This window comes from Danio rerio, chromosome 23 (assembly GCF_049306965.1).
Source record: "Danio rerio strain Tuebingen ecotype United States chromosome 23, GRCz12tu, whole genome shotgun sequence".
Classification (NCBI taxonomy): Eukaryota; Metazoa; Chordata; class Actinopteri; order Cypriniformes; family Danionidae; genus Danio; species Danio rerio.
The window spans coordinates 29,420,299-29,442,856 of record NC_133198.1 but is presented as its reverse complement, the minus strand read 5'-3'; the positions used below and the strand labels follow the sequence as shown (position 1 = coordinate 29,442,856).

Genomic DNA, 22,558 nt, shown 5'->3' with positions numbered 1-22,558 from the left:
TTATAATCACACTTCATAAAAACAGTCTGCAGAAACACTTTGACTGAGATTCTCCATTGGTATGTGTCATCAGAGGGGGAAAGCCCCGCCTATTTGATGATCTCTCCCTGATTAGCATAGGACATTAGTCTTGTTTTTGAATCTGCCACTACACTGACACAGGCATTTTGTGCTCTGCCCTTTTTTGAAAAGAGCACATTCGTATTTAAAGCAACAGTGTATCAAAATGGCACGATTAGGATCAAAGCCAAAAATGGGGAGTTTCAAAGAGTTGTAAAACATTATTTGTGGGGTATTTTGAGCTGAAACTTCACATACACACTCCAGGGGCATCAGAGACTTATTTTACATCTTGTAAAAAGGGGCATGATGGGTCCTCTTTAAAGTAGTTTTTAAAGAAATTATTGGAAATTGATAGGGCCACATTTTCACGGTTAATATAGTCCATATAATTAAAATGAATTTTTCCTTTAACTTCTTGTTCTGTGTGTCTTAAATGAAACAAACATATGAAAAGTAGCACAATTTGGGATTGCCCCTTATAGGCCAAACAAAATGCTTAGTTTTTCTCATACAGACAGTTGTGGTGAGAAGTATTGGCTTCCTTGGTAAATTTAAAGAAAGCTCGGAAAACAAATCTGTGTTGTTTATATTTTATATTGCATAAAAAAAATCACAAAAATATAGTTTAATTGAAATAAAACAGGTAGCAAGGTGGCGCAGTGGGTGGCACCATTGCCTCACAGCAAAAAGATAGCTGGTTCGAGCCTTGGCTGGGTCAGTTGACATTTCTGTATGAAGTTTGCATGTTCTCCCCTTGTTCGTGTGGGTTTCCTCTGGGTGCTTTGTTTTCCCCCACAAGTCCAAAGACCTGCTGAATTGGCTGTAGTGAATGACTGTGTATAAGTTGCAGCTAGAGGTGCATCCGTTGCATAAAACATAAGCTGGATAAGTTGGCTATTAATTCCACTGTGGTGACCCTAGATTAATAAAGGGACAAAACCAGAAAGAAAATCCATGAATGAATGAAATAAAACAAATAGAAATGAGTAAGAATTCATTATGAAATATATTTTTCTTAATATACACGTTGGAAAAACTTCAGACATTGTTTTATTCAATGCTTTAGAGAGATATTTTTTTTCCATACAGAATCTAACTACACTGTAAAAAATCTATAGTTCCACACAATTTATGAATTCAATTAATCAGATTGCTGATAAACTGATTAAGTCAGTGTAACAAATTTAAGTGGATTGAACATAAACAATTTTCCCAATAAACTCTCCAAAATTGTGTTGTTTCAGCTAATTTTAATAGTTTAAACAAGCTGCAAAAACTCTTTTTTTTAGTATATATCTCCTCCAGGTCCTCTAATTTTGGTGCACTTTGCTCATAGTATTTCTTTAATTTTTTGTTTGTGTTAGTGACTGATCTTTATTTTATAAATAAGAATAAAATGCCCCAGACCTAGTCTTAATGAAGCCATGTTTTTTCATCTGCTGTTACCAATGCAAAATACAGCATTGGATGTAGCTTTTGTAATTACTATAATTTTTTATTTTTATGTGTCATCCTGGCGACATCATGTGGTCAACAATTGAAAGTGACCTCACAGGAACTGGTTTCTGGTGCGACATTTCAGCTGAGATATTCCCACATCCAGCTTCACCCTCTCATATCACTTTTAACGCAGTCGTCTCCAGCATCGTCTATATGATCGACTCAGCCGTCGAGACGCAGCGTTCATTTCGAGTAGCATCCGATGCGTGCTGAACAAAGTTTAGAGAAAGAACTAGATCTGCTTCGACGTCATTTCCGATGGAATATTCCAGTGAATCCTGATATGCCTTTAAAAAGAGACCCTGAATAAGAGAAATGTGTTGTCTGTCATTAACAGGTGCAGGACAGAACAGTATCGTCGTTAATAGAAAATCATAACTGTTTATCACTGAATGCGAATAAAATAAAAATAAAAAATACAGTGTCGTCGACTGAATTCAACAACAGCCGTTATTTGTCTGCGTTTGTTTTGATTGGCATCGCTCTGTGCTTGACATTGAAGGTAAGTTTCTCAGCGTGACATACCAAGACGCTTTGAGGAATGATGGAATTAATTTGTTTTTGTTAATTTAAGCTCAGTAGGCTTACAAAAAAAAAAAAAAAAACATAGAACAATAAATTATTTTTGTGCAGAATAAAAAGTTTTCATTCATTTTATCTTTAACTTAATCATAAAAACTCGTTTTTTTTGTTGTAAGGTGAGGGAACTGCCTGAGGTAAGATGCCGTACTATGATATAGCCCACAAGATGGCTTGGTGCTCTCTGATGTTGAATACGCAGTTTTTTTACACTATAATCTAGAACACATAGCATGCATTTAAAAGATTTGTATGTAATTTTACGTTGGCCTATCTTTTTAAATTAATTATTTATTTATTTATTTAGAAAAAAAGAAAGGCAGAAACGATTTAATCCTACCTTAACCTTATTATTAACCACAGAGCCGACAAGTTATAGCCTACGTTTTTCTTTTTCTTTTTATTAAGGTGCCCATTTTCCCCTATTTAGTACGATAGTTGTCTGCGTAGGTTATTTGTGATGTTATGCAATAGACACGTGGTTCTGATGCAGAAGTCAATGTCTGTTTAAATACATCTCACCCTTCATTCAGCCAGTAAAGGAAGAAGTTTCTTGTCATTTAACCCTGCTACTGGCTAGACCGTTTCATTGTAAGTACCCTTTATTATTATTGTTATTATATATATATATATATATATATATATATATATATATATATATATATATATATATATATATATATATATATATATATATGTTGTTATTGTTAATTTTAAACGTCTTTTAATGACCTACACCTTCAATGCTAATGTCACTATTAAACACATGTAATTGTTATGAACCTTCTAATAAATAATTATATGATCACTAGCGAGGTCATCTTTTGACATTGTTTTGCCTGTATACTGGAACACAATGAAGCTTAATATCTGCTTTATTTAGACTGCCAGATGTTATTATAAGTATAATTATGCAATGTACATGTATTTAGTTAATTCTAATTAATCAGTCTCTACTAATACTTACTTTTTTCAGTGCCATGTGTTTGCAAAGTTATGTAGTCAACAGAATGTCTAAAGTGGGCTATCAAAATAAACTGCAACCTATATTTTTTAAGCAAATTTTTGCACCATACTTCCTGATCAAAAACTACAATAGAATTTCATTTATTAACATTAGATAACTACAGATTAGTGTAAACAGTAGTTGATTTCAACATTACCAATAACAACTTTTGTTTTCAAAAGCATTTGTAAATATTTTATTTAAACGTAAATATGCTTTTACTTTGTTAAAGTTAAATAACAATGCATTTTAATTAATATTTTTGCTTTATAGTTGTACATTTATAGTTGTAAATTAACTAATGTTAATTGACCTTACTGTAAAGTATAACTCATCATTAAATACTTTTTTTTCTTAAATGTCATTTAAATTTTCTAAAAACCTTTAAAAAAGAATATATAGTTGAGTCAGAATTATTAACCCCCCTTTGAATTTTTTTCTTTTTTAGTGTTTCACAGTATGTCTGATAATATTTTTTCTTCTGGAAAATGTCTTGTTTGTTTCGGATTGAATAAAAGCCATTTTTTATACAGTATATATTTTGAGGTCAAACTATTAGCCCCTTTAAGCTATTTTTTCTCTCGCTAGTCTAAAGAACAAACCATCCTTAAAAAACTTAAGGATCCTAAAAACTTACCTAATTACCCTAACCTGCCTAGTTAACCTAATTAACCTAGTTAAGCCTTTAAATGTCACTTTAAGCTGTATAGAAGTGTCTTGAAAAATATCTAGACAAAAATTATTTACTGTCATCATGGCAACGATAAAATAAATCAGTTATTGGAGAGGAGTTATTAAAACTATTATGATTAGAAATGTGTTGGAAAAAATCTCTCCATTAAAAAGAAATTGGGGGGAAAAAAGAAACAGGGGGGCTTATAATTCAGGAGGGCTAATTCTGACTTTAACTATATATATATATATATATATATATATATATATATATATATATATATATATATATATATATATATATATATATATATATATATATATATATATATATATAAATAAATTGCAATTGTTAAATTTGGTTTATGTAATGTTTATAATGCTTATGTATTTAAAATAAAGATATCTGGTTCAGTGCATTTCCCATTTTGACAAAAAAAAATCAAGTATTATGATACTCTGGGTTTAATAAAAATACTAAATAATAAAAACAATAATAAAAAAATTATACTTTACCAAAAACTACTTTAATTTAATAAAGTGCACATAGTACAGTAAAACATTCACAAAAGGAATTTTGTATTATATAAAATATTGTCTAGAGTCAGGTGGAAAAACAATGTAAATCATTGAAAATCATGATATAAGTAATACCATTAGAGGATTTAACTGAACATTTTGAAAGAGAAAGCTAAATGTACTGTAAGAGATAATAAAATAAAAATATCAGTTTCAGTGCATTTCTAAATTTGATCCAGCATTTTTATTTTATAAAACTACTTCATGGAAGCAAAACTAATCAAATTATCAGATTTCCGAGTGTCTAATCGAAGAGTAAGCCAGATAATGTTCACAAAGATAGTAAAACTAGGGTGTTTCAGTGATGGTACAGTGGTGTGGTGTGGTGGGCTGGTCCACCTGTTAGGCAGGACTTAAAAGCACATTCTGTTTTTGCTGTAACACATGGATCTGAGGCACTGATTTGCGTACTTGGTTTATTCGCAGTGCTATTTGGCTTGAAGATCTCTGTAGAACATCATGATCCTCCTGACTCCTACTTCTGGTATGTACATTTATTATATTGCTATTTTTCTAAATGACACCACGTCATCTCAGCTCCTTATACAACCAAATAAATTTCTGTTAGAATTTTTTTTACATCGTTTTAATAATGTGTGGCACTAACCTAAGTGGTCAGTACAAGAACTGGCACAAGATCTACTGTAGAAACAACTGTGCAGTTTGGGAAAACAGTTGTGGGTTTCCTAACTAACTAAGGGCATTTCTGTAGAGCATTGGTTGTACTTTAACTACAGTTAGTGTCTAGAGCTGGGCAATCTGTCATTGGTGCCACTTGTCTAATAGTTTCCTATTGAGGACTTTGTTTTAACTTTCCTAGTTACATTGAGGTTTAGTTACTAATTAATGCATTATTGTAAAAAAAAGATAGATGTTAACCCTGTCAATTTGTTCATTGGTCACTTGGTGGAGAGGAACTAGTCTAGCAAGAAGACCTTGAGTAATGGCTATGAGGAAGTCTTTAGCAAAAAATAAAAAGTTTCTAATGTATGTAGGCTTTTTGATGTTTGTTGATTTGATTGTTAAGATATGTACACTCCCACAACAAATGAGGTAAGACCATTAGCAACTCTACCACTCCACAAGGTGCTTGGAAACAAAAATAGCCAAACTGCAATGAAAAAAGAGGATTACAGCACTACTTTGGATAATACTAAAGCATTTCAGCTTAAAGGTTTTCTGCAGGGTATAAGACATACATCATGCAAAGGCATTTTACTCAATGGGTGCCCCAAGATGGAGATTATTACACTTTGGAATTATCAAAATATAGGAATTTATGTTATTTATCACAATAAATGCTGGAATCCTCTTTTTGTACACTCCCACAACAAAGCATTACTTCATACATTAAACTACATTCTAGTTCTTTGTTTATATAATGTGTAATTTTAGGTTAAATCTTCTAGGTTTATCTAAGGCTATGTTAACATTAGGTTAATTTTAATTTCATTGACAAAAAATGTCATCATTTTTGTGACTAACAAGTTTCTACCAACAAAAAATATATGAAAACTAAATGAAAATTAAGTGATGATGACGACAACTATAATAAAATATACTGATATTTTTTATTGGCTAATAAAAATGAGATGATAATTTGATTAAGGGGTGGTTTATATGTAACACATATCATTTGCTAGTCAAATGCCATTACTCTACTTACTGTATTTAATCAGTGCTATAGCTGAGCTCCAACTACTGTAACATCAACTATAAGAGTAAAGCTTGGTAGACTGACATTGCAAAGTGGAATTTTTAAAGCAATTTAAAGCCCTTTCAAAGATTCAATGGCTTGAAACTGGTTTAAAAAGTCCACTTTGCAATGTCAGTAGTATAACACATTTAAAAAAAGGGGTTGTAAATAAGTTAATAGTGTATTTTCAGTAGGCTACTGTTCTTACATGTGGATTGATTGTTGACACATAATTTTACATATTACTTATGATATAAATAAACAATGCATATTTAATTTTTGGTCTTCAATGGAAAGGCTATTGTAATAATACTGTTTTATTTAATTTTAAGTTTTATGTATTTTTTATAAATAATGTATACACTATTTTAATTAAATTACACTGAAATTAAAACAAATATATTTTAGTCAACTAAATCTTTAGTAGATTTAGTAGACTAAAATGCTTTGAAATATAGTCGATTTAAACCAGACTAAAACTAAAATGATTCAGAAGACTAAAATATGACTAAAATTAAAATACAATTTTTGTCAATAACTAAGGCTAAAACTAAATAAAAAATTGCTGTCCAATTTAACACGGGGCTTTTTATAAATTTACAGTGGATCTAATGCACTGACACTGTTTTTGAAGGGTCATGGCATTTCATTTGTCGAACAATAAGGTGTTACTTTAAACTGCATTTAACATGTTAGTCTTTTATTTGGTGAATCTGAAAAAAAAAAGACAAATATTGTTCTGTAATGTTGTACTGTACTATAATGCTTCAGACACCATTTTACTATATAATAAGTCTATTTACTACATTAACTACATTACTTTAGTTAATTTAATTATTAAACATTTGGGTTTGTTTACTGTTAAATTCACCAGGGCTTCATCTATTTAATCAAAATGTAACATTATTTTGAAACAGTTTTCTCATTGAATACATTTTAAAATATTTCAAATATTCCTGCCATGACAAAGCTACATTTTTAGATATCAATACTCAATTTTCAGTATCACTAGAGCCTTTTCCTATTAGAAAAAAATTCTTATTATAAACTTTGAAAACAGTTGTGCTGTTTAAGCTTTTTGTGAAAGCATGATGTGTAAAAAATGAATAATTAAATATAAAGTTTTAAAGAACAGCATTTATATGAAGCTGAAATGTGTGTAACATTGTAAATGTCTTTACTGTCACCTAACAGAGCAGTGTGGCGTGCTTTTGGAGCAGATCTGTCTGTTTTGCTGATCGGTGGAAGACGAGGGGAGTGTTCATTTGCTAGTGGCACAGAAATTACTCTCTTTAAATGTACATGTGTTTATGCATGCTTCACTTACATAGAAAAGCAGCTTATGCCAAATAACGAAAGCTGTGTTGTCAAATGACAATTTTTTGTGTCTTTTCTCATGCGATATCTGCAAATGGTGGCTCTTTTTGATCTCTAGCATATTGCATAAAATGTGATGCGAATGATAATGTGAATGTCTGTAGCAAAAAGACACATTCAAGCCACTTGAGATGTTCGTTTAGATTTTATGCCCACTGATTTCCTTCAACACAAAGACCTCTTTGTGCGACTTCATTGAAAATCACTGCAGTGTTTCAGCATCTTGGTCACACTTAAGGAAAAGCACTAGAATTTTAACAAGCCTTTCTTGCAGTTAATATTTTTTCTTTTGTGGTACATTGTGAATCTAAAAGTACACATAAAACTCTCATCTTTATAGTAAATCTTGCTCGGCAGAAGGATGAAATTGCAATGTGCTTAAATGCAGTAAAAAAACTGACCACTGAAATTATTAATTAAGATAAATCTAATTTAAAGGGGCTATATGTAAGAATCAAACAACTTATGAACATGAAAATTTTTTGCAAAAAGGTAGCTTACATATGTTACTATGAGCTATTTGAAATGCACAACACAGTTTCTCTCACACTTGCTTTATATTTTGGCCTATGACTAATTCTAAGTGGAGCGATCTAATATAGTAACTGTCAAATATTATCCTGCAAAGAACAATACTAGTTTGATTTTATCTTTGACTTTGAAGATGACCACAGAATAAGCAAGAATAAACCATGCGTTAAAGAATTTTAAATGCATTTACATTTTTTAAAGCACGGCTACGTGATGATTATCCCTTACATATATATTTTTTTTATTTTAATCCTCAAAATGGGTCACGACTGGCTATTTTAAAATTAAAGGAAATATCTAAATGCAGCAAAACATAATTTAATAAACAAACAACGGAGATCCAAAAAACACAAGGAGACAGGCAAGGTACAATAACTGACGAGAATGGAAAGTGCAAAAACTATAAGCACAAAGTGAATCAAACAAAAGCTAAACAGGAATCCAAAAACTTAGAGACGATACCAAACAAAGTGAGCAAACAAACAAACCAAACAAACAACCAACCATCTGGAGCATAAAATAAAGCAGGACAGAGTAAACCAGAACAGTGCAAAAATCTAAAGGCCAACTAACACAACATAACAGGGCTTATAAAGACAGAACTAATTGTTTCAACATTAGCACTTTGCTATGATCAGATGCTTTCTTAATGGCTGTTTTCTCACTTATTTATAGTGTTTATTTTGTAATTAAGATGAAAGTGCTAAGCATTTTTTTTTACATATTTATCTTAAAGGCAGCTGGATGTTTGGTGTTAGTATATTGGAACAAAGACATTTCCAGCTTATTTTCACTTCTAATGAAAAGAACTTCACTTTTAATATCCATCTTATTTGTCATGTGACTTGAATGGATCTAAACTTCCGGTCTCATTCTGTTCCATTGATTTATAGCCATAAAAACAGCTTGTCTTACTGCTTGATATTTTAAACTAGTATTTTCTTATAATAATGTTTTAATTTGAACTTATTGTCATAAATCTATTGTCGTAAACACACCGGGTTGTTGCGTACATTGTTTACTGCCATTTGTTATTTCTAGTCTACTACACATAGGCTACATAGAATAAAGTGAGTAATGGGTCATTGACTTATGTTTAACCTCTTATATTATATGTACACGATACTTTTAACAATTTGCAGTTAGCAGTTCACTAAACAAACACCGGTGTGGCTAATAACATGGGTTCTTTAATTCTACATAAAGCCCCTTTAGGATTTTACTGTTAATCGGCTGTGCACCACATGATTCCAGTTGTTGTGGGTGTGAACAAGCACAGTGAAAGATTTGATACAAATCAAGCGGCTGCTTTCTAAATATTTTCAGGGTGTCTTTTAGGCCTTGTTTAGAGGGCTAGTAGTTGTAGGTCAATATGATGGACCGTAGATAAATCATAACTCCAGAAATGTTTCCTCCTAAAACATCTTTCTGTTATCTGTTGAAAGCATGTGATATGATGTGGTAATGCATTGTGGTTTTAGTGCACAGCAGGATGAGCAGTCATTTGTAATCATGTTTTTTAACATTTCAAATAAGTGAGAAAGTTTCACTCTGTTGGTAAGTGTATGTTTTTTTCCCTCAGCATGTCTTATTTACATTTAATTTAAGTACCTTTTAAATATTACAGTCTGGTTGAAATTGCTGACTAGTTGAAATGATAAATATATATTTTTTTACATTAGAGTATTATTGATTTTTTATTTATACAGTGATCGTTTCATTTTAATATGTTTCTGTTGATTACATGTCTTTATAAGATAGTTAACTTTGATTAAAGTACATGATTTATTATGTAAGTAGTTATAAATATCACAATGCATGTTTTATTACTTACTAATGATTAAATGTTGTGCAAAGTCACTGGATAGAGTGATATGGAGTAACATTTTAAAGTTTAACTAGTTGACTTCATGCTGCTTTAATATATTTTTACATTATGTTTAACTCTCAAAACCATGCACAGACAAAAATGGAGCTGTTGTGTAACTGCTCACGTTTCTTTTTGGTAGCCTTTCTTCAGGAAGCGAAAAAGCTGCTCCTAAACGAACAGGCGAACTGGGCACATCTTAAGGAGTTTGCCCGTAAAAATGCTGCCAATGCTCTTTCTGTTGCCAACCTTCTCATGGGCATGGCCTCGATCCTCTGCAGTCTCAACGGGTATGCATTCATGCTTTTAACATTTGTACTTCACAGAGAAATCCAAATGAATAAAAACAAAACCACTCAAGAGATTTAAATGTAACAACAAGTAATCGTAGGGGATCATAAAAGTTTATGAAAACAGTGTTGTTTAAGTCAAGAAAAAATTAAAAGGACATAAAGATGTCACAAATATATATACAAATGACGTAGGTAAAAATAAAACTTTACTAAGGCGATATTGTTATTGTCAAAAAAGTTAAAAGGCCATAAAAATATCAAAAATATATACAGAAATGACTGGAGGTGACCATAAAACTTTATGAAAACTGTATTTTTATTGACTAGTTGAGTTCTCAGTAAGTTATGTTTATATTTTTTGTTTTACTTAATTGCGGTACTGCTTTAATTTTCAGCCATCATTATGCCGCATGCTGGCTGGTTCTGATTGGGTACCTGCTGGATTTGGCAGATGGAGCGGTTGCCAGGCACCTGAATGCATGTTCTGCTCTGGGTGAGTAGTGTTGAGTGTCCTTCAGTACAAGTGTGTGGAGCAGAGTCTTGCTGCTTTACATGTTTTTAGAAGCTTTTAAAGGGTTCTGTCATGCCTTGTTTACAAGATGTGATGTAAGTATTAGGTGTTGCCACAATGCGTTTCAGCTCAAGATACCTTACTGATTATTTATTCTACTATACGGTAATCTGTGCTGGGTTCCACACAATCCCTTTATGTTACTCAATTTTTACAAATTTAAGTGGATTGAACCTAAAACAATTAGGTTGTCCCCCCCCAAAACCAAAACAATTGTGTTGTTTCAACTCATTATAAATAAGTAGTTTAAACAATCAGCAAATGTCATTTTTTGAGTGTAAATGCCCTTTTTTTGTTTAGTTGGAAGCAAAACCATAAGGATTTTGTGTTGGTCTCTTTAAATGCAAATCAGCTAATGCTCTCCACCCACTTTGCCTTAACAGCTTGTGCCTTGTTGCTCTGGTAATAACAAACTTAATATCTGAATGCATTTGTAAAAGTAAATTTACTTACAATATATGATTTTCTGAGGTCAGAAAAGTTATGTTAAGAAGGACACAAAACTTTACAACATTTGTTAGGAACACATTACAATACGTTATGTCAAAACACAAATACACCTACTTTCACATAATATTAACCGCTGGGGAAGAAATTGCATGTGTATTAGTATGTTAGATCTGTGAAATGGCAGAAACAACACGCTACTTATCAAGGGCGTACTGTAGCAACCACGGGGTACGGGGGGATATGTCTCCCTCACTTTTAAAGACACCATTTAGAAACAGGTGATCATAATAAATATAAAATGAATGTAAAATTTTGGATCTCATTCAGCTGTCCCCCCCACTTTTAAAATGTTCGCTACGCCCCTGCTACTTATAGAACTCCACAAGGCCTCACCCCTTATATAGAAATTATATGCATTTGCTATACTGTGATGTGTATTTCCAGGAAAAAAGAAAAAAACTCAATTAAGGGAGTTAAGAAATAGTGCTTACTGATACAGTAAACAACTACCTTTTGTGACTTAGCAATTTTACATATTTTTTTCATGTTCCAACAGCATTACAGACAGATATACTGGTGTATACGGTATATTATTAATGGAATAGGTGTGATCAGTTTACTAACAGTTAAGCTAAAATGGTAAAAGTTGGCAAATTATGAGAAGTATTTAAATATGTATCTTAAATATGTTATTATATATGATACTGTATTTTAACTAAAGTTTACATTTTGAAATATTTACATTTGAAATATTTACGCCAAATATCAACAGTAAAAATGGAATTTGCTGCGGTAGGAGAAGCTGCGTCAATTTTTACTTCATCTAATAAATGCCTTGCGCCTCAGAAGACAAATGCTGACATGCAATGAACATGTGGTGCTGTTTGAAGGTGTGAGACGCAGAGCACAGATGCTCTTTATCTGGAGGTAATTAATAATATAATAGCACTAATACTAAAATGGTTAAAGCATTTAGGAATGACCAAAACAACATTTTAGATGTTTTACCTTAGTAGTCGGCCTGTCCATTCACACACATTTTTATCACGACCTCTTATAACAAAATCACATGACTTTTTTTAATGCACATACTGGAATTTGTGCAGTAAAAGTGTTGCCATCGTAGTTTAAGAGCATATTTTCTTTTTCAATTTAAAGTTTATCCTACTCAGTTATGCACAAATGTTTTCTAGTTTTGATATCTATTGGATTAATTCAGAGCTGCATGAGTTGTGCATTATCATTTCTATGTTTTTTGACTTTCTGTAAAAACAACAACAAAGGCAAAGCATGTTTTCTCATCTAAAGCACACAACCTTGCCAACTCTGTAGTTGTAAAGCAGTGGATGGTGTGCAGGTGGTCACGTCCACCCAGCTGCCTGAAATATCTATGCCGTGCCCTCACAATGCCTGCTCACTGCCACTCTTGAGCTGCTGTTGTTTTGCATGACCTCACTAATGGCTGATGTTTTGCCTCCAGTTCCCTCTCTGTTTTTTGTCAATTGAATGGTTTGTTTGTGATGAAGTGGCCTAACGCAGCAGGATCATGCTCTTATTGTCTGCTTTATCCTGATGCTTTGGACCACCAGCATATCTGGCGTGCCTTAAATTGTTGACAACAAGGTTGGAATTCCAACCCACTTGTTTGGACGCAAAGCCAAATGTTTCAACCTGATGAAAACATGCCCCCACCATCACACCACACTAGTGTTAAAACAGCTTCTGAATGCTGTTTATAGATGATGACTGGCATGAATGTTTACCTCTGTGTTACTCTTTTCAGATGGTGCTAGCGACCTTAAGGCAAAATACTGTACACCTCTAAATGTTTCTTTAACAATTCAGATTTTTTAAGACCGTGTTTTCTCCTCCTCTTCAGCAGCACTTACATACACTAAACTTCACAGTTTTATTCATATTTATATTCTGGTTTTCACAGACAGATATAATTGTACATAATTTGCCTGATTAAATACAATCATATAATTAAACCAGCATTTTTTCTGAATCTTGCAAGTGATAAAAAGTTATTTTTAAAATCAAATAATCCAATGATTTTGAAAAAAGAAATTAAACAAGAATTCAAAACCTGACTTCAGTTTTTTTTTTTGCTAGAAATACTGTATATAAAATGTATAAAAACTAATTCAACACTACGTAATTTGCCTATAATGTGGGGAAGTATGCTTATATATAATTACCTTAATCATCTGAAGTGTTTTACTTTAAAGGGATAGTTCACCCAATAATGAACATTTACTCAACCTCAAATGGTTTCAAACCTTTATGAGTTTATTTTTTTTTCAGTTGAACACGAAAAAAGATATTTTGAAAGATGTTGGAAACCAGTAACTATTGACATCCATGCTATCGGGATCAGTGGCTACCGGGTTCTAAAATTCGTCAAAATATTTTCCAGTTTGTTCAATAGAAAAAAGAAATGTTTATGACAAGTGAGCAATTGATGACAGAATTCTTTTCAATTTTGTCTGAACTATCCAGTGTACAAATTACAGGGGGGTTTAGGGGTGATTAACCCCCCTAATTAAGGCTTGATCCCCACATGAAGGACGTCAAAAAAAAAAAGGTGTATGGGGGGTGTCAGCCCTTTAATAGTGCAAAATAGTTCAAGCTGATCTGTATTTTAAATAATAATGGTAATGATTAAAATAACAGATAATATAAATATACATTTGACCACCCCTATAATGGTTAATATCACTGTTAATCCTTAATCGGGCCAATCGGTCTATGCAAGAAAAACAAATCATTAAACAGTCTGAAACTGACAGATTTAGAGCACCGATTGACATCGTAAGTGTTCACAAAACACTTTTAGGTATTGGTGTTGGTATCAATATATAGCCTAAAATAAATTAAAATTAGGTGCATAGTTTGTATAGTTTGACCTCCAGTAACCTCTTCATTTATTTTCTTTTCGGCTTAGTCCCTTTATTAATCTTGGGTCGCCACAGCAGAATGAACCGCCAACTTATCCAGCTTAGGTTTTACGCAGCGGATGCCCTTCCAGCCACAAACCATCACTGAGAAAATCCAGTAACCTCCACAATAACTAATTAGAGGATACTGCAGGTCAGACACTAAATATCCCTCAAAACACTCAACACTTCACAACATTTTAATAATAAATTAGATGTAATTTAAATAAATACAAAAAGGACTAACACTTGTATTACACAAACTACAGTAACATTTCTGAAAAAGTTGACCCCCCATCTGATTGTTACTGTATAATTCGCACACTGGAACTACCCCTTTAAGTAGGTCTTGCTCTACTGGTAAAAATCAGGCGATTAGCATCACAAAAGCCTCACAGTAACTGTCAGCTTTAGCAATGGGAAGTCTGACTCATTCCCGGAAATCAGTTCTTTCAAAGTAACTTTAAGCCAAAGGATGCTGAGCTGTCATGCCACTTAGTGATTTCCCATCAGGCTTTCAAACAAAATGGCTCCACAAACTGTGGAGTTATTAAGATTTTAGGATGTCAGCATGATTTCACATCACATCTGACAGTGTTTTTAAGTGGCATCCTTGGCACTGACTTAGTGTCTTGCTGTTCTGTTTTTGCTGTCTGGTGTCAATTAATTAATTTGCTTTTCTTTCTTGCAGGTGCAAAGTTGGATGATTTTGCTGATTTCACAACATTTGGAATAGCAACTTCACTCCTCCTGAGGACACCCAGTCTGCTGGATAACATCCTGTGCATGCTCTACATGCTGTCTGTCTTTGTACGTCTCTGCTTCTTCTCCAGCGGTGAGGATCTTCTGCAAAACTTGTTTAAAACACATGCAGATTACTTTAGTTGGCAACACAAGCTCCATCTTTTAAAATGTGCACTTCACAGAATGATACGTGGCTGCCACTGGAAAACCTAACCTATGACAAACATCGAAAATCTGAAAAAATGTTGGTTAATATAGTTTACCCTTTGGGAATACTTATAAGATCTTTCTTGATGTCTATACAGGACTTGTGATTTCCTTTCAATCCTATTTGATTATTATTGGAAAACTGTTTCAAAACCATGCTTAATATTTTGATCAGTCATGTTTTAACATCCTGTCCTTTAATTTACATTCTGTAACATCATTATGTGATGTGACTCTGTAAATGTTAAATTAATTAATTTAAAAAGCACATAGAGACAGCTGTCATGGGCTGAAACACTACCATTTTAGCTGCCAAACTCAAGTAAATCTGACAACATTTATGTGAAATAAATTACCATATTGTTAGGAATATGTCACATTTTTGTGCTGTGACTAACAGCATGTTTCATATATTATATTATAAGTGTCTTTATATATAAGGCACTTATAATATCATATAATTTAATATATTATAATAACATATATTATACTGTAAGTGCCTTACATTATATAATGTAATTAATGTCAAGCAAGCAAAATGTTCAAGAAGTGCTATATACATTTGGTTTTGACCCTGAGAAATACAATTGAGTATTGCATATTGGTTCCACCTTGATACATTTATTTATTTAGGCTTGATGTTTATAAAAAAATGTTTAAAAGTAATCTAATATTTTATACTTGCAGATTTAGATTTCTGAAAATGTTGCATTTAATTTTTTTTTTTTTTTTTTGTGAGGGGATCTAAAATTTATATCTTGGAAATAATAAAAAGCAGAACACTAAATTAAATTTGTTTTGAGCGAAACTGTAAAATATGTCTTGCACACTGGTGGGATTTGTCTATGTTTTCCCCTCAGTGCACTTGCATTGCAATTTATGCTATTTTCAAAAAATATGATAATACTTTTATTCCCTGATGATGCACTTATTGGATCAAAAAGTGATAAAAGAGTATATATTAAGATAAAAAAAAAGATTTTTATTGGAGTAAATGCTGTGTTTTAATTTTATATGGGGTTAACTTGTTAATAAAGGTTTAGCGGCGGAACCACGCCTCACTTTTGTCTCCTTAACCAATCACCTACTTCCATAAACTTACTGTTCTTCTTGTTCTTTGAACCCACCCCCTCCCTCCATTTACTCGCTTCCCATTCACAATCCTATAACCCTCTTTGTTCCTACATGTAGGTTGAATCGGGGGTTCCATTCACTCTGCCAAACTATTACAGAGACAGAACCCCCACTCTGAGTCTCTGGGCATAGTAGGATGCCCGATCAACCTACCCACCTGTTCACCAGTCATCTTCTTACTCCCCTTTCCCTTCATTCAACTGTTCTCCTACCCTCCCTTTCATCCCTCTATGGTAAAGTCTAGCTTAAAGTGCTAGTGCTAAACCTTTGGCGTGGACCATGCCAGTGAAACGATTCTTAAAACATTATTGTGTGCAATAATACTATAATCCCTATACCATATGAATGATTTCTGAAATATACTGTGGAAATAAACATTGCTACATTTATAAATGTATTTTTGCAGTAATTTTGAAGTAAAATGAAAATATACTTTAAGATCCAATAAATACAGTCTTGGTGAGAATATTAGACTTGTGTACTGTATGTGTAGACTGTATGTGTGTGTATGTTTAAATATGTATACAGTATCAATAACAGTTTCAGTATTTATAATTTCAATATCATTATAAATTTATTATTATCTTTTGTAGGAATCCCATTTGTGTACCGTGGCCTGCCGTGCATCTACTCCTCGGCCATCCTCGTGTGTGGTTCTCTACTGACTGGAGGAAATATGGCCGTACTGAGAATCTTAGCTGTGGCCATGATTCTCTTCATGATCAGTCAGAACTTCTACCCGCATGACAGAGTGCTGGAGTCCCAGGCCTGGAAGAAGGTGGTCTACATCGGAGGTAAAGAGTGTTAATTAATAGTCTCCAGCAGAAGTGCCATACAATTGTTTTTTGAATGAATGAATGAATGAATGAATGAATGAATGAATGAATGAATGAATGAATTAGGCGACACGTTGGCTTAGTGGTTAACACTGTTGCCTCACAGCAATGTTGCTGGTTCGAGTCCTGAAAGATTCAGTTGGCATTTCTATGTGGAGTTTGCATGTGCTCCCTGTGTTTTGCGTGAATTTTTTTTGGGTGCTCCGGTTTACCCCACAATCCAAAGGCATGCGGTACAGGTGAATTGAACAAACTAAATTGTCCATAATGAAAGAGTGGTATGGATGTTTTCCTAATACTGGGTTGCAGCTGGAAGGGCATCCGCTATATTTAACATATGCTGAATAGGTTGGCTGTCCATTCCACTGTGGTGACCCCTGGTGAATAAAGGGAAAATGAATGAATGACTCAATCGATAAATTAATTGAAAATAAAAAAGTGATCAGATTGAAAAATAAATTTTCAATTTGACATTTGCTAAAATCACATTTAAAGTGCCCTATTATGCTATATTAAATGTTCATGTTTGTGATTAAATGTAAATGTTTGGAGATCTCCTGCAGTAGATTTACAACACTCCAAAGTAAAAAAAAAAAACTACCATTTTCTCACACACAGTACCTTACAGTAGCAACTCTTCTCACAGTGAAACGGTATCTTTAAAGGGTTAGTTTACTCAAAAATAAAATTCTGTTAATTACTCACTCTCGTTTTTTTCAGTCCCCTGAGACCTACCTCCATCTTTGGAACACAAATTAAGATAATTTAGATGAATCAAAGGGTGCTTTCACCTGTCAATCGATTAATTTGTTCCGAAACAGGGATTCAAATTGTTACAGTTTTGCTCTTAGTTCTTGGTCCGTTTCGCTATCACACGGCAAAGTTTCTAAACTAACCAAAAAAGCTAAAACATTTTCTAAAACTCTCCTAACATTGGTCAGAGTTTCATGGTTTATTTTGCAGAGTCCCACTCAGCTGTCATGCATCCTTATTTTAATTTATGGTGATGGGCAGTAAGACATTTTAAGCGGAAAGCTGCACTTTAATTTTGAATGGTGACACCCTCAGACATCGTCACCAGATATAAGTCAGAGGTAAGACTCTCTCATACAGAGTCCTTGGCTAGACTGCAGTTCGGTCAATGTTTCTAATGAAATAACAGCTCTCGTTAATAGTTCAGCATGCTTTCACTTTCGTATTTAACATTAAACGCACATTTACCGGTAGGAATGTCCTCCCGCCCTTTTCATAATTTTCTCTTCATATAGCCTAAGGCCTATTACATATCCATAATACACTGTGATATAGCTGGGCTCGGATCATTTTGCTTTCTCACTACAATCGATTTGCTTTAGAATTTGTTTTAATTGAGCCAAGACCACCTCATTCAGGCGATCTCGGACCGATTAATTTGGCGCAGATACGAGTGCGATTGCTGGTTTCACATATGCCAAACGAAGCGCACTAACTGGGCAAACGAAACAGGTTCCGAAACAAAAGTCAAAGAGTGAAAGCACCTTAAAACAGCTCTCTCTATCCTTTATCAACAGCACCGGTCCCGAGATGTCCAGAAAGTTTAGAAAATAAACCAAAAACATTATCAAAACATTCCATATGACTTCATATGACTCTCCAAAAACTTTTTTTATGCTAAAAAACCCTGTAAAAATTACACCTGAAAGAATGAAGTTTTTTCAATTTAAAAAGTGATATATATGTTTATGTTTATAATATGTTTATAGTGTTATTTTAAATATGTGTTAAAGGTGCAATAGGTGATTGTCTTCAAAAAAAAATTTAAGTGCTGGTTAAAGTCTCTTCACATGCTGATAGCAATGATCACAGTAAGTCATCAATGGCAAACAAATATAAAGGTAAAATCAGTAGCTAAATTCGAGAGCTTGCAAATCTGACTATGAAACCCTGTCGTATAAAATTTGTATTTGTAAGTTGAAATTTACACTCACAGCTCTGATGTGAATATCTGAATCTCAATTTACACACAGACAATCAATAAACCCATTTTTTATTTCAGAATTGCAGCTAGAATAGTTAGAGCTGAAGTGAATAACTGAATTGCTGTTGAACTGAATTTGTCAGATGTCAGTCACATGAGCAAAAGGACAGAAACACTTGTGTATCGCATGTTTATACTAGCACTTTATTTCAATTTCACTGTACAACCACAAGATGGTACTCACAACCCTTTAGATCTGGCCCAAAAAATTCATCTCCCATCGCTTTGTCTTTTTAAGTTGTCAAGTTGAGCTTTATTGTCATTTCGTTACACGTGTAGACATTAGGCATGGGAAGATAAGCTTTTCAAAGTAAACTGTGGTTTGGAAAAGTCAAGGTTTTAAAACCGTCAAAATTTTCTGCAATACCGTTCTTAAGGTATGTGTACAATATTTTATTGACTTTTTGGTTGTTGTTTTTTATAACAACAGTATCTCCAGCAGAAAAGATATCCATAGATGCCATTTTAAATTGTAAAATAAAACCTGTATTTGAAACTAATGAAGATAGTAGAAGTTAAATTATTTAGCCTGACATGTTCACTGCTCCAAAATATTTTAAATGTTTCACAAAATAAAATATAGTGTTTAAAGGAAACAAGTTTTTGTTTTTTACCCAGACATTTAAAAAGAATATGTTTTAGAGCAGTAATCACAATACCGTAAAACCGTGTTATTTTTATCCAAGGTTATCATATCGTCAGAATCTTATACAGCCCATGCCTAGTGGACATACAATGTTACTCCTTTTTGTGATATCAATGACTATAGAATAAAAGATACTGTATGTTACGTGTATAGTTTTGAATGGGGTAAAGTGTAATGGTGAATATTCAAATAATTTGATTTAATTTCCATTCAAATCCAAACCACATGACAGAAACCACTTGAATATGCACACAAACTTTCAAAGATGGCCACTGATCGAGTGAAATGATTTGCCTTAAAGGGACTTTTGCCATATTTCAAAACTCACTTTTGCACTCACTTAATGCACTTAATGGGAACCACAGGGTGGGGGAGGGCTTGAAGCAGAGATGAAGCCATTTTATTGGTTGATCCCTGACCTACGGTATAAACAACGCCAGCCAGGGACGTGCATTTTCAATGCTATCAGGCTCAAGTTAGCATTTTCCCAGATCTCCTGCTGCATCTTTAACTATAAAAAGAGAAATATCAACTACTTTTTATTATTTATTTCATATTCACTACTTTTTCTCTCTCTCTTCAGGAGTTGTGATGGTGTTCTGCTCCTCCTTTCCTCCAGCTTGTGTTTACTACTTGTTATGGTCAGTTTCCTATATACTGTTTCCAACAACCCTGTGGAGCTGCAAAGTGTAAGAGAGGCTCTGTCCTCACACAATCCCTTTCTGCTTCTTGAAAACAACTCAGAAAAACTTTTTTTTTTTTTAATCATTTTTGTTTTGAAGTGATGAACTTCATGAAATGGACGTCCTCTGGGAGGCTTCGGACGTCTTGATTGCTGCTGATGTTTTTTGCTAAGAATGAGAAATGCTTTCTGCCTCACATACAGTATAACGTCATGCTTTTAAATGTCACGTTGACAGAAATATTAACAGTATGTGTGTTGTTTGTCTCACAGCTCGGTCTGCCTGAATCATATGTGAGGCAAGAAACTGTGTAGAGATTGTCAGATTTGCTGTGGATTTTATATTCTTATGTTTTTCGGTTGTTTGAGAGACTGATTGGAAAAAGGTTTCACAACTCAATAATCACGATTTCTGATTACATTGCCTCTTAAATCAATACTGTAAGGATGCTTAGACATAATTTAAAACAATGAATACTGTAAGGGAATTTGTATGCATGTGATCTGTGTAAATTAATGTAAAAACACTGCAGCGTAATCAAGGTAGAGGTTAAAATCCTCATAGACTGTAGTTTATCTATTGCCTGTTGATGTGTGAGTTGTATGTTCCATATAATTTTAGATGGGTCTTCAAACAAATGCCTCGTAACAATATGAAGACTATGGCAGTTGGATTTATTTTGATAAGTTTATCTGTATCATTTAAGGGCCTCTGTTTTAAGGGGTCCCGACTCCTGTTTAGCGAGTGATTTTGCATTGGGTTTGCTGAGTACTGTAATACTGCAACAACAGTATTAAGGCCTTACATTGTGTTCTGTTGCACCAACTTGTGATTACTTTTTATTAAAATTTAAGGGGTGTTTAAAAAAATGGTGTTGTGGTTTTTGCAGTTGAACCACTAATGGATTTTGTCTTGTGTATATTTTACAGTTTTGTTAAATGTTTTATCAAAATATTCAAGTAGTTTTGCTGCTGTGCATATTATAGGTTATTTTAAAGTTGAGTTGACTAAACTTTGTGACAAAACACATTTACAGCTGTTTAATTTGCAGACATTTTTATTTTAAAAGGGCTGGCAGCAACACATGAACAAATGAAGAGCATGTTTTACAGACGCAGGGCATATAGAGAACAGACATATAATAAAACAAAAAGAGGGATTTTTGTTGTATTTACAACTTTTTTCTTCTACTGGAAAATATCTTAATTCTTTTAGTTTGGTTGAAAAAAAGCAAGTTTTAAAAATGGTAAAAATGATTTCAAGGTTAATATTATTAGCTCCCTTAAAGGGATAGTTCACCCCAAAAAAGGAAATTCTGTCATTTACATCATTCTGTTTCTTTCTTCTGTTGGACACAATTGAAGATATTTTGAAAAATGTTGGAAAACCTGTAACCACTGAGTGCCATAGTATTTGTTTTTCTTTCTATTAATTTCAAAATTGACAGGTTTTAAGCTTTCTTCAACATCTCCATATTGGTATGAAACCACTTGAGCGACTAAATAGTGAGTACATTTTCATTTTGGGGTGAACTGTCTCTTTAAGAAATAGTTGATGATTGGCTACAGTGCAAGCCACTGCACTGTAAAACCGATAAGTTAAGTTAACTCAAACTGTTTGAGGAAACCGATTAAGGCAAACCATTTAGGTTTTGAAACAAAATAGTTTGGGTAATGTAAAACTATATATATATATATATATATATATATATATATATATATATATATATATATCATTTACTCTCATCATGGCAAAGACAAAAGCAAATAATGATTACAAACTAGTAAATAGGAAATAAATAATTACAAATTAGGTTGGAAATAAGCTTCTTTGCCTTAAACAGCACTTGGGAAATATTTTTGAAAAAATTTGAATTTCACAAGAGGGATAATAATTTTTGATATATATATATTCCAAATGAATAAACTCTCAAAAAATATTCTCATTAGATTTTTTAGACTGCTACTAACAAACCAAAAAGTATCAAAATGTAGAATATTATATATCAAATAAATAGCATCAATCACCCAACACTTTAATCCAGAACTAAAATTATGAATGACAAAGATATTGAAATTTTATAATATTATTTTGTTTACATTTGTACCAATCATCTATTAACGATGATCATTTTCAATATGCAGAAGTATGCTAAAGGACTTTTAGTT

General features: G+C 32.9%; 1 protein-coding gene across 7 annotated transcripts; it reads left to right on the top strand.

The window, feature by feature from the left end:
* Window positions 1-1,638: 1,638 nt before the first annotated feature.
* tmem269 (transmembrane protein 269) lies at window positions 1,639-21,259 on the top strand. Of its 7 annotated transcripts, none has more exons than XM_073938520.1 (9): window positions 1,639-2,065; window positions 2,676-2,733; window positions 4,826-4,883; window positions 7,290-7,393; window positions 10,013-10,160; window positions 10,559-10,656; window positions 14,815-14,958; window positions 16,802-17,002; window positions 20,291-21,259. In XM_073938520.1, exons 5-9 carry the CDS (start codon window positions 10,126-10,128, stop codon window positions 20,398-20,400), a joined length of 588 nt encoding a protein of 195 aa, XP_073794621.1. In that variant the 5' UTR covers window positions 1,639-2,065; window positions 2,676-2,733; window positions 4,826-4,883; window positions 7,290-7,393; window positions 10,013-10,125; the 3' UTR covers window positions 20,401-21,259. The 7 variants fall into 7 exon arrangements, with proteins under 7 accessions (XP_073794621.1, XP_073794623.1, XP_005162318.1 ...); NM_001195247.1 differs by lacking the exon at window positions 7,290-7,393 and adding an exon at window positions 2,262-2,279 and having other exon boundaries at window positions 1,896-2,065; window positions 20,291-20,560; XM_073938522.1 differs by lacking the exon at window positions 2,676-2,733.
* The last annotated feature ends 1,299 nt before the right edge of the window (window positions 21,260-22,558 follow it).

What these genes read in the sequence shown, in the direction of transcription:
- tmem269 (XM_073938519.1), top strand. Translation starts at nt 7,267, where the DNA reads ATGTCTTTACTGTCACCTAACAGAGCAGTGTGGCGTGCTTTTGGAGCA. An exon ending in AGAAATTACTCTCTTTAAAT is followed by an intron (nt 7,394 to 10,012) that starts GTACATGTGTTT and finishes TCTTTTTGGTAG; the next exon opens with CCTTTCTTCAGGAAGCGAAA. An exon ending in TCTCTGCTTCTTCTCCAGCG is followed by an intron (nt 14,959 to 16,801) that starts GTGAGGATCTTC and finishes TATCTTTTGTAG; the next exon opens with GAATCCCATTTGTGTACCGT.